The sequence below is a fragment of the Musca domestica genome, unplaced genomic scaffold (genome assembly GCF_030504385.1).
Source record: "Musca domestica strain aabys unplaced genomic scaffold, Musca_domestica.polishedcontigs.V.1.1 10, whole genome shotgun sequence".
Classification (NCBI taxonomy): domain Eukaryota; kingdom Metazoa; phylum Arthropoda; class Insecta; order Diptera; family Muscidae; genus Musca; species Musca domestica.
In genome coordinates this window covers 15279413-15292834 of record NW_026712115.1, presented here as the reverse complement: position 1 = coordinate 15292834, position 13422 = coordinate 15279413, and the positions used below count along the sequence as shown (strand labels likewise).

Genomic DNA, 13422 nt, shown 5'->3' with positions numbered 1-13422 from the left:
TTGAATTTGAAATGATCGAGAGAAAAAAAAAAACAACAACGAAACGCGTATTTTAAGACTACCTTACGTTATTTTAATTTTTGGGCAGTTTATTTAAATGCAAAATATAAACAAAAACGAAACACTTGCGATTTCACTCTTAAATAAAGATACGTACCTTAATTTTTATTTGAAATTTAAAGTTGAAAATAAGAGATGAGAGATGAGGGGACTTGATGATGATAAGTTAAACTTCTATGAATATAGAAGAAGAGATTTTTATTTATTTGTCGTAATCTTTGCGTAGCAATGAAAATAAAAAAGGTAATAATAACATAAAAGATTTTAGTTTTAATTTTCAATATTGAAGTGGCATATATTGAGTAACAAATTATCTTAGATAGTATTTTTACCTAAGATATGCTGGTGCACTGGACGTAATCTAAAACGAATTAAATTCGAATCGTCACAATGTAACGAGTAAAGCGTAGGTATTGCAAAGTGGCACTCAAAGCTTTATTACTCGTTAGAATTTTGTCATTAATGATTTGAGCTAAAACCACAGATTTGTACTCAAACGTAGTACAAGAATAACAAGGTATGTGAATACAATTAAAATTTAAGGAGCAATAATAATTCTTTATTGAACAGCATTTATGAACTACTAGTTGGCCCGGTCCGCGTTGCGGGTCCATACTTTTCGTCTTTAATGCATATTTTTTAAAGCCTAATAGAACACGGTTCTGAATTATGTACGGCACAATTTTTATTGTAAGTAAAATAACTCCATAGTAATTTCTAAATAGAAATAAACATTTATAGCAAGAATTATAATAGATAATCACCCACCGTCGGTTTTAGATATTTTGAATGGGGTGATCTTATTTTTCAGCCATAGGCTTTAATTGAGTGTTACAACCCTATATGATATAGAACATCTATTTTTGGTATTGTAAAGAGCTTAGCAACATTTTCCATTCAAATGAGCTGTAATTTTGGATTTGTATTTACAACGTTTAGAATAACGTGTGGTGTGGTAATTAGGTTTGTCCAACTCATTATTAGGGGCAGAATGATTTCAGAATAGTCAAAGATAATTACCCTTCTACACCCATTACCGTAAGAATGGAATTAATTTTTTTTTTTTGTCATTTAAATTGTGCATTGGAGACCTCATAAAGTTCATATTTTTCATCATAGTATAATTCAATGACGATCAAAAAAATTAATATTAGTAATTATTTCATCCGACAAAATCCGACTGAATGCGTTTGACATTTCGGAGTTTATTTATTTTTTTATTTATTTATTTATATTCAATTAACTCAGTTACCTAGCCCCTAGGGCCATGGGCGGTTCCAAAAACATCCATACATAACTACTCTAAAATTATTTATAATATTCTTAATCTTAAAGATAATTAAAATTAAACAATAAAACAAATTTACAAAAATAAAAAATAACAATTGATTTAATAATAAGATGAATCAGCTATGCAAGAGAAATACAAAAACAAACAAGAAAATCACGAAAATTTTTAAACAATATGTTGGTTGAAGTGAGCATATAATTTACCCTTATAACATTTTAAGGAAGAATTAAATGTCTTAAGATTTGGCGGCAGATTGTTGAAAATACGAGCAATTCTAACATAGAAGAATTTTTCCAACAGAGGAGTCAAGCGTGTTATAAGTATTTGCGGGTTCCTTGCAGATCTAGAAAACTTAAAGAGATCCAAAAGAGAAGAATGTGTCTGCAATTTAAAATGTTTGTAGAAGAACAACATTGACCTTAAACTCACATAGCAATCAAATGAACAACCAAGAAACTCTTTCACAGAAGGAGATATATGGTCGCCACGTTTAACACAAAAAATATATCGCATAACCCTATGCAACAAAAGTTTCAACTTACGAAAAACAAAACCACAACTACCCCCAAAAATCTCAATGCATTATAAAAAGTGAGGCATAATCAGGGCATGGACCAACTGAATTCTAATTTTTTTTTTTGGCAAAACTATATCCAAACGATTCAACGTTTTTAAAATAAAATTTACCTTTGGACACTAAAGAATTCACATGCACATCAAATACCAAACCAGAGTCAAGAAACAAACCAAGACATTTCATCGAGCTTACAACATTTATAGGCGTCCTATAAATGGAAACGTTTATTGAATCCTCTGGCATGTTCCCCAAAAACATTACATTAATTTTTTGAGTATTTGTTGAGAGGCCATTACAGGACAACCAAGTAACCAACTTATTAACATTAAAATCAATTGATGACTGCAACACATCCATAAACACATATTCTTCTTTAAACAAAGTTTGAATGTCATCAGCAAATGCAAATGACACACAATTCCTACCATTAATACAACTGAGCAAATCATTAACATACATGATGAACAATAGAGGGCCAAGAACAGATCCTTGTGGCACACCACTGGAAACAACATTTTTACAACATACATACTGTTTTCTCGCAAACAGGTATGAAAACAATAACTTGCAAGCCGAGGACGAGAAATTGAAGAAACGATGTAGCTTACTGATTAAATTGGCATGATTTATCATGGGAAATGCTTTTTCCAAATCAAGTGATAATAAGACGCAACAATCACCAGCACTGACACAATTTCGAATATTGTCAGTCAATCCAACCAGAAGAGATGTTGTGCTACGTTTACTTCTGAATCCATGTTGACTCGGGTGTAATAGCGAATGCTCATTTATATATTCAAGCATTTGATCTTTCAATACATACTCAACCATTTAAAAAGAATTGGCATTATTGATATAGGTCTGAACTCATCAGAATCACTACCTTTATGGATAGGCACTATTTTAGCAACTTTCCAGACCTCAGGAAATGCAGACACTGTCAACATAGTATTAACAACATGCAGCACAAAAGAATAAACAAAGGGAACACAAGCTTAAGAAATTTAAGCCTGAAGCCATCATAGCCTACTGCCGTTGACTTAATTTTATTAAAGGCACTAACAATTTCATTGTAATTAATGGCCCGAAACGAAAAGCCATCATTAGTCGTCCTTGGAACACAAGAAATATCGAAGACATCCACAGATTGATTAGAGACAAAACAAGAATTCAGCCTCTCAACATCCACATTATCAACTTCACTTTCTTCATCACACAATCCATTCTTATGTAATATTGACCACACTTCTTTTGTGGGTTTATTTACAAACAGCTGCTTATGAGCAATACACTTCAATTTCCTTATAATCTTCTTTGCACGATTCCTACAACGGCAAAAAATCATCCAATTATCTAAACTCCTATTTTGAAGATATGCCTTATATGAAGAGTCTCTAAGGGAAACATTTATATGTCCAACATTAACATTTTCCCCTTAAATTAAATGACTGATTCGACAAAAAAAACGATTATCACTAAAAACTTCACCTAAGCTGGTTGAAAAACTCATAATGATAATAAAGAGCAAAATATAAACAAAAGTAAAAAAATAACGAAATCGAAAAAAAATCCAAGAAAATATAAATATCAAATAAATAATATACAGTACACTAAACTACTCAACAAGCTCCACTTACAACAGCACATCAACATTCCGCTGTGAAACAGAAACAACAGCATCAACACCACCAACAGAAGTATTTTCCACAGCAGAAACAACATCGCCATTTAACATACTGATACACCGGGGAATATGAAATTCATCCTCCCTACCATCTGGGAGTAAAACCAACGCCTTAGGGTTGTCCTCACTTTTTAGCTTAAATCTTCGGATCTCATTGCTTCTCCAAAGCTTTCGGCAAAGGTACATTAATTTAAAGGCTGCATGGTTATGGTGATCATTTAGGTACACTCTGCTTCTCACACCTACAACAGTAATATCACTAAGCAATAGTGAATTTCGGCGCTTTTGGTAACTAGCCATAAGTTTGTCTCTAACAAGCACAGAATTGAACTTCACAAGGACAGATTTACCTTTTGAGATATAGCAACAGTGATTGACATCACAGGGTTGCACATCAACACTACACAATGTAGCTATTCTTATCACTGGTTCTCTTAACTGTTTTATCCCATCAGGCAAGCCACTAATAATTATATTTGATCTATTGAGGCGCCTTGTAAGGATATCACTTTCAACATCTGTTTCAAACATTGAAAATGCTAACAATAAGTTTGACAGCATCTTGGCAGCGACGGAGTGATTCCTCAACATTCTGAATCTTAACATCAACCTCCGACCGTATTGTTTTCACAACGTCCTTTATCTCAAGCATGAAGCTCTCAAATTGTTTCTCAAGGCATAACTTGTAAGATTCAAACTCTTTCTGCATTGATCCAATAACGTCAGAACCAATTTCAACGCTGTTAGCATTCTGTGTACATACGTTGGCTGAAGCAGAGGCAGCAGCCCCATCAGTGCTCTTCTTGATACACGTAGGACACTTAAACAAAAACATCATTGTCTTCCTATGCTTGTACAAAAAACTGTGTTGCTCTCTCGAAACATCGACACATTTAATGTGGAAAAACAATCCACAAATATATATATATATATGTATATGTATATATATATATATATATATATATATATATATATATATATATATATATATATATATATATATTTGGATTTTGATCTGCTAATTTTCACTTAGAATTTCACAACTTCCAGACTGGCTGTTGCACAATGTTTTTACTCGCTATTGCATATTGTATATCGGTATATATATATATTAATATATATATATATATATATATATACATATATATATATATATATATATATAGATATATATAGATATATATATATATATTATATATATATATATATATATATATATATATATATATATATATATATATATATATATATATATATATATATATATATATACCGATATACAATATGCAATAGCGAGTAAAAACATTGTGCAACAGCCAGTCTGGAAGTTGTGAAATTCTAAGTGAAAATTAGCAGATCAAAATCCAAAAGGGGGCTTGGGTTACGGTTACCGAAAATAGGGAGGTACCAATTATGGAGGCTATTCCAAAACATGACCCATTTTCAGTACCAAAAATCCTGCAGACATAACATATATTTAAGTAAAGCTAGAGTGATTTCCATAGACGGACGGACATCGCTAAATCGACATAGATTTGTTTGCTGATCAAGAATATATATACTTTGTTGGGTCTAAAATGTATGTTTCGAGGTGTTATTAACGGAATGAAAAACTTAATATACCCTCCATACTATGGTGAAGGGTATACAAAGGGATTCTCAAACATGGTTGTGTTTTGTTTGAGACTGATATTAATGTTGAAGACAAGATTACTTTAGAAGAACGACCGAGAAATAAAAAACCGACCGAGAACAAACAAAGAACAATTAAAACTATAATAAAGGCATTGTCCAAACCATATAAATGTTGTTATTTCAATAGATTTTGAGTAAACAAGCCTTGTTATAAATATTACTCGGTTTAAAAAATGTATTTACAGATAACAAAGACCAAGTATCAAGACAATTTTGAATGATTTTATTACTAATCGCATATGAAAACAGAATATTCTATTTTTGGAAGAATTTGTGGACTTTTCTTTAGGAATTTGTGGGTTTCATTAACTGCTGAAACAGATGAAGGAAATATTAAGGAATTTGTGAAGTAAAACCCAAAACACAAATGAGAAAAGGCTAAAGAATAGAAAGGCCGACTATGTGATAAGTTACACAACAAAATTTTGCGGTAAATAGTAGGTAACACTGTTGTGCAACTCTTTAATTATTTAAGTAGTTACCGACATAAATCGGTAAAGGTTGTTCAACTTAAAAAACTAGGAAAATACAACTTTGTGACGGAGTTTCATAGCGTCAAATAGACTTTTAAAAATGCAACAATTGGTTTTGTTTATTTTATATTTTTTCTTGCAAAATTCTTATAATTGGGAAAAATTACAAAATATGAAAGAAATATTGTGGTTATTCCACAAAATTGAATCTACGATAAAAGAACAATGCACATTCAGAATGCGGTGTAAAAAGCTTACCTTAGGACCGAATGTCCAGTTCTATTCTATGTGTATAATACGCTATTTGACTTTCCAACATATGTGCGACTTGTTAAACAGATAATAATGAAATATGCAAACTATGCAAAAAGATAGTGCAGAAAAATACTCTTCGTGTTAAAAAGTTATTGTAATATGTGCATCGACATCTTGCCCTTACTCTTTGGGATAATGATTCTCATTATACTAGAATTGGTTGAAAATCAATATAAGGCGAAAAAGTACTTTTGAACTAAAAAAATATTAAACAAATAAAAGATCTAAGACCGTTTGGATTTTTATGCCAAGAAAGGCTACCAATTCATCCGACCAGCTCCTGTGAAGCTGTGTGAGATTTGCTATTTCTATCAGTGTTTCCAATATAAAGGAAGATTGAATAATTGATGTATAGTTCTTGGATAATGTAAACCACCAAACCAGATACATAACTCTTCTGAACATCAGCTCTCTGAATTTTTTCCAGCGTTTTATTTTTAGATTTTTATAGAAGTTCTGTTTCTCTGTTTCTATTTTATCTAGCAGAATGTGGGAGTTGGTATAAGCATCTGTTTATAGTGTCTCTTTCTTATCCTATCCGTTATGGGATCTCCTTTACTAAAATTAGAAAAAAAAAACGATTCTAGGTTTTTTGGTAACATCCCACGTCTGACCTTGCCATCATTTAATGGGGTGAAGATCGTGAATCTATTCCTGTTTAGTCTAATTGCTGAGAGCTTTAAATGCATGCTTCAACCGATTTCAAGAATCATTTATTTTATGTTAATGGTTTCATAGTAGAAGGTATTAAAAATTCGGCTTGCCCGAAAATAACGATTTTTCACTTGTTTCCTTATTATTTCAGCAATTTAAGAATTCTTTTGTAAGATGACAACCATAGATAACAATTATTAATTATTCAACATTGTCGACATATATTACATATATAGTAATTATATTCAACTGAAATCTTTTGTCATTGCAGAACATAAAACTCGGAAAATTATTCCACTTCTCTACGAGAACATTGATATTCCAAGAACGTTAAACATATATACCCATTTACGATACAGTACCACATCACTTGGATTTTGTGATTACTGGGCGAAGTTAGCTAATTCCATACGTACCGTCAATATGGTTGTAGAAAACTCCACCAATGCGACTGCTTTCAAAAAGGATATGCATAGGTAAAACTTTATTTTAAAACTAATTGTATACATTAATTACTAAAACCTATAGAAATAAACTCTTCATGTATTTTTTATTATTCTTTCCAGTAGTACACCGCTTACTCCCAGTCGTCCAATGTCTGCAGTTACTCCTCAGAAGACAGCTTGCTGTCTGCCTTCTCCGCCTACAGATATACCAAGTATCAGCATTAACGGTGAAGCTGTATTGAGTTCGGATAATGGTATAAAGACAACAGCGCGTCCTAAATCTCGAGCATTTACATTGCGTCACAATAAAAGTGCCCACGTATTGAAAGAATCTTCAGTTTTACGCAACGCTCACTCAACTGGACAATTGTATACCTCATACGATTGTAACAATGCCGCTAGTATGTCCAACATATCAACATCTAGCGAAAAGAAAAAGAAGAAAAAGTTGACAAAGATTTTAAGTAAAGTTTTTTCGCGCAGTAACTCGAGGCTGCAGCAGCAACAAATTAGCAGCTCATAAAACGTTATATTTTTCTTTATTCTGTTATGACATTTTGTTTTTGTTGAAGTTAACACGTTTAGTAGTAACATTTCTTGCGTCATTTGCTATTACTTTTACAAAATTGTAAGAATCGTTATGTGAAAATTTTAAGCTTTTTTTATATATTAAGAAATAATAATAAAAAAAAAATAATAAAAAAGTTTGTCAAATAAAAGCTTTACCATTCGTTATGACCAGTTTTATTATTTACGATGGAACTCTTCCTTAGTCCTGTGATAATTTTGAGCATGTAATTAGCGGACGTATATAATATTTTCCAGCAATGTGGAGTTGAATCAAAGTAGTAATATCTCGGTAACTCGGTCTACGCTGTCCCAATCATTTTGTTCAAAGCCCATACATTATTAATATACTGTCTATATCTTGCACTATTTTTATTTCTTCAAAAATAAATTGACAACAAAAATTTCTAAACATAAAATGTTAATTGGACTCTGAGTCGTGTAAGTATGATAATATGAATCTAACGTTTGAAGACAATTGCTATGAAGTCCTCTGTGACGTGTATGCAAATTTCAAAATAATTGTGAAAGAGCCACAACCACTCCTCATATATATATATATATATATATATATATATATATATATATATATACAAGTTTTAAAGACAACCCCATTGGCGTTATTGATATCAGCAACCAAAACGAACCTATTGGACAATTAAAAAATACCTCAACATTCTGTTTAATTATTCATGATCGTCTGGTGGAGTATGTTCCATTGACAGAAATTGTGCAAAATGTAGTTTAAGTTACATCATACTCGCCTTTCTTCCACGTTAAAACAAAAACAATAAATAAATAAATAAAATAGAACACAGTTTTACTTAAATTTTAATTAACAAGTATTTTTATAAGTGTTATATAAATATTATACACATTAGTAACAATTTAGAAAAATAATAATATTTAAAAATTATAAAATACATTTATATTAAAAAAATATAAAATGCCACTTCCTTTAAATCGGACGTCATCCATTTGGTAAATGAGGTATCTGACAACTTAATTTTGCTGATCATTCTAGAAAAAATTGTATTGGAGGCAACATACTTTATTTAAGTATCTTGAAGTATAGATAGAAACATTAAAAAAACTGTACTATTCTATATAAATATCGAACAGCAAAACATCCAATTGGAAACAAAATTTGCGTCGGTATGGTTAACTTAACCAGCGTGCACCACCTTGTTTGCCTAGAAGCTCCGTAAGCTACCACGTTGCCGTCAACCATAACTTTGAAAATATATTGACGATATCATCGAACAGTATTTTTAATTTTTTGTTCTTTATAATACTAATTTATTTAATCTTAAAATTATTATATGAGTTTTGCCTTGTTAAGGCGAAGATCATATGTTTTATGATTTATGTGTTTGTTTTCTCTTTCGAGACGAGCTTAATGATCTGAAATTTGCAGTGAAAAGGAAAGTCAGATAGACACTATTACACACTCACCACTATGCGAGGCGTTTCGCCGTTGGTTAAGCGGCTCATCAGGCATATTTGGTGTGGATGATGGCTTACAAGGGCCGTTCTCTGGAAAGTAGTATATATTTCGAACTTATTGCAAATTAGCATATGCGAATTATACACTAGAAACTCTCTAGGTTCGACTCAAGTTCTATTGGCAGATCTTTTTCACAGCAAAGTTTTGTTTTTGTAGTGATGGATTTTTTGTCCACAACAACTACATTGCTTCCAATGCATACACTTGTTTTACTGCTGCTTTAGGAAGACAGGTTGATGGCTCTGAACGTAGAGACGGCAACTTCTAGTTGGCTGCACACCGAGGTCCGCGGTTCAAATCCCACAGTCAGGCTCGGCTGAACTTTTTGAGTTTTGCAAATTTCAGATCATTAAGCTCGTCTCGAAAGAGAAAACAAACACATAAATCATAAAACATATGATCTTCGCCTTAACAAGGCAAAACTCAAAAAGTTCAGCCGAGCCTGGCTGTGGGATTTGAACCGCGGACCTCGGTGTGCAGCCAACTAGAAGTTGCCGTCTCTACGTTCAGAGCCATTAACCTGTCTTCCTAAAGCAGCACTAAAACAAGTGTATGCATTGGAAGCAATGTTTGTTTTGGACAAAAAATCCATCACTACAAAAACAAAACTTTGCTGTGAAAAAGATCTGCCAATAGAACTTGAGTCGAACCTGGAGAGTTTCTAGTGTATAATTCGCATATGCTAATTTGCAATAAGTTCGAAATATATACTACTTTCCAGAGAACGGCCCTTGTAAGCCATCATCCACACCAAATATGCCTGATGAGCCGCTTAACCAACGGCGAAACGCGTCGCATAGTGGTGAGTGTGTGATAGTGTCTATCTGGCTTTACTTTTCACTGCAAATTTCAGATCATTAAGCTCGTCTCGAAAGAGAAAACAAACACATAAAATTATTATATTTTATACATAAAAAAAGGATAAATGAGCTGTTTAGCTATGCCGATCCAAATTTGTAATGTGCTCCAGCATGAGTTAAAGACATCTAAAAGTATCGGGATTGAATACTCTTAATTTTTTCCAGTGAAGTTGGTAGGTAAAGACTCTTCAAAACACCGTTAATCGATTATGCCGATCTCTTGCTAGAGTGGATGTTATCAATTGCGTATTTAAAAAAATATGAATGAAATCACCAAACTATTAAATATTTGAGTTTTCTCTGTATGGGTATGTAACAATATACGAGGGCAGTTCGGAAACTTTTTAGCCCAGTACAAAAAGCCCGGTATAAACAGAAAAAAGTTAAGTGCTTTGGAAACTTCCATCTCAGTTATGAATACATGTTAAATTTTGTTTCGATCTGGCAACTCCTTCATGTAGAAACAGGAGTTCAAAAATTATTTACAATGAAAAAATTAAATATTTACAGAAAAAGGTTTGTCGGGACAAGAAATTCATATCTCAAATGATCGAGCCCATTTAATTTTGCATGAAGAACTACAGAAGAAAAAGCTTTCTGCAAGATGGGTGCGCATTTGTTATTAGTCGATCAAAAACGCATAAGAATGAACATTTCTCAAGCTTGTTTGGAACGCACCACAATACTCCAGAGACAAAAGAACAATCCAAACAATGGACTGAAGCTGTAGGAAGTTCCCCAAAGAAGACAAAAGAAATTTAATCGGCTGGTACAGTTATGGCAACGTTTTTTGGGACTTCAAAGGTATTTTATTAATTGACTATCTGAAAAAGGGTAAAGGATTAAATTCAGAGTACTATTGCAACCTTTTGGATCAATAAAAATTCGAGAAAAATGTCTTGGCTTACAACCCAAAAAATTAATTTTTCATCAAGACATCACAAGAGTGTTTTAACAATGGCTAAAATCAACGATTTAAAGTACGAGTTGTTTGACCACCCTCATTCTCCTGATATAGCTCACTGTGACTTTTACTTGTTCCCAAATCAAAAAAAGAAAATTCCTTTCTGGCAAGCGCTTTACCTAAAATGAAGATGTAATTACAGTTGTAAACCAATATTTTGAAGACCTTGAGGAAAACTATTTTAATCAAGGAATAGAATTGCGAGAAAAGCGTTGGACTAAGTGTATTGAAGTTTCAGGAGATTATACTGAAAAATAAAAATATTTTTGAAAAACTAACTATTCTCTTTCATTGATAGGCTAAGAAGTTTTCGAACCGCCCTCGTAGTGGACCTATATAGACAACGTTCTGACAAAGGAGGTGAAATCCAACGAACTCTACATACGGAATTTAAAACAATTCCGTTTAAAACTGTGGCTTAAATCCCAAAAATACGGAATATTGGGCCAATGTATAAATGGCTAAACTCATTATACATTTTAAGTACCGAATTTTAGTCAAATACGATAGAAAACGTAAATCGAAAATGTCGGATATCAGGAGGAAAGGTTGACTAAAATTTAAACTACCTAGTCAAGATGAGAAACAGCCTTCATAAATATCCTAAAAACTTTTACAGTTTTGTTAATTCAAAAAGGAAAGTCCGCGAATTTCCTAGTAGTATAAGATTCGGTAGTAGAGAATCATGTGAATCTAAAGAAATGGCATAGATGTTTGCAGACTTTTTTCAAAGTACGTATTCCAGATATTCTACTAGTGGTGTAAATTACTTTTTAATATAGATAAACTAAATCAGTTTCCTCGTATCATTCTCACAGCAGATGAAATGTTAAATGGTTTACTGTCATTAATATATTTCAACTCATCGGGTCTAGATGGCATACCTCTTACAAGTATTTTTAATGCTTCGTTGTAAAGCTTATTTTGCAGTCATTTGGCGACCGAGCATAAATCCGACAGTAGATGCGTTATTGAGAATTACAGAGATATTGCCAAACTGATTGCAATTCCCAAACACGGAGACACTTTAGCACACGCCATTGCTTTCGAAGAGCAGAAAGTCTCTGGTCTGGCTCGTCCACCGCACGAGTTTGTGAGACATTGCCATACCCAATCAGGAAGTGATTTGGAGTAAGAGGCTTCTCTTCGTCCGCACTCACTGGCAGATGTGTAAGAGCGAAAGCAGAACGTGCTCCTTAGGAGAAATGTCTTTCAGCGTTTGGCGTAACACCTTTTTTACACACTGCACCATTCGTTCCCACACGCCACCCTCCGATTTGTTTGCAGGACAATTAAAAAACCACTCCACGCCTTTTGCTGAGAGCTCATGTTGAATACGACCAATTTCAAATACATCATAGAATAGTTGGGCTTCCTCGCTTGCATCAACGAAATTCTTTCCGTTATCGGATAGCATACGATGTGGCACACTTCGCCGGTTGATGAAATTTCTAAGGCATATTATAAAGCAATCAGTCGATAAACCATGAGCCAATTCCAATTGAATAGCTCGAACAGATAGGCATGTGAATAACGCTACCCAACGCTTTTCAGTTCTTCTCCCAATGGTGACAGTCCGAGGGCCGAAGTAATCAACACCTGTATACTGAAAGGGTCTGACACACGGTATAAGTCTGTCTTTCGGCAGTTGACCCATTAGCGGAGCTCGCGGCTTATCTTTCATTAGCCGGCAAGTCATACAATTTGATATGACACCACGAAGTGTTCGACGTATTTTAGTCACCCAGTACTTTTTCCGGACTTCACATATTATTGCTTCGTAGTTGATGTGCTTCATTTTTAAGTGGTATAATTTTAATGAATAATTAGCTTTGTGAAGGCATGACTATGCGGCAAAATAATCGGTCGCTTAGTGTTGTATGGCAATAAGCTAGCTGCATCAATGCGGCCATGCACGCGCAACGAACCTTCGTCATCAATGTAAGGCGTAAGCATTTTTAAACAGCTGTTCTTTGGTAGTGGCGTGGACTGCTTAATTCATGATATTTCATCTAAGTATAAAGGTATTTTTCTGCCGTGGCTAATTCGCCAGCAGATAGGCCATACCTCCATATTTTGTCCCCTTTACCACGGCAACGGGCGATAAAACGAAGTACCCAGGCAAAACTTCGAATTATTCGTGATAGGGATGAAAATCGGGCAAATTCAATAAACGAAGTTTGTTGTATAAGCAGGCACCTTTTTGAGCTTATTTTTTCTTCTCCCAGATGTTCCTCTATACCACAAAAACATTGTCATTCACTTTCGTTAGTTCTTAAACAACCTGGTCCCATGAGCCATCGGGATCTCGGAGAAAAATCTACATTAT

At 33.4% G+C, this 13422-nt stretch overlaps 1 protein-coding gene across 8 annotated transcripts in view; it reads left to right on the top strand.

Annotated features, from left to right (window-relative positions):
* Positions 1–7914, top strand: part of LOC101901307 (myeloid differentiation primary response protein MyD88) — a 136293-nt gene extending 128379 nt beyond the window's left edge. For 7 of the 8 annotated variants that reach the window (XM_059127116.1, XM_059127108.1, XM_059127120.1 and 4 more), the window contains 2 exons: positions 7021–7225; positions 7316–7914. In XM_059127116.1, the coding sequence (XP_058983099.1) occupies positions 7021–7225; positions 7316–7718 (608 nt within the window). In that variant the 3' untranslated portion in view covers positions 7719–7914. The remainder of the gene's footprint in view (positions 1–7020; positions 7226–7315) is intronic. The other variant, XM_059127124.1, reaches the window with a different exon arrangement.
* The last annotated feature ends 5508 nt before the right edge of the window (positions 7915–13422 follow it).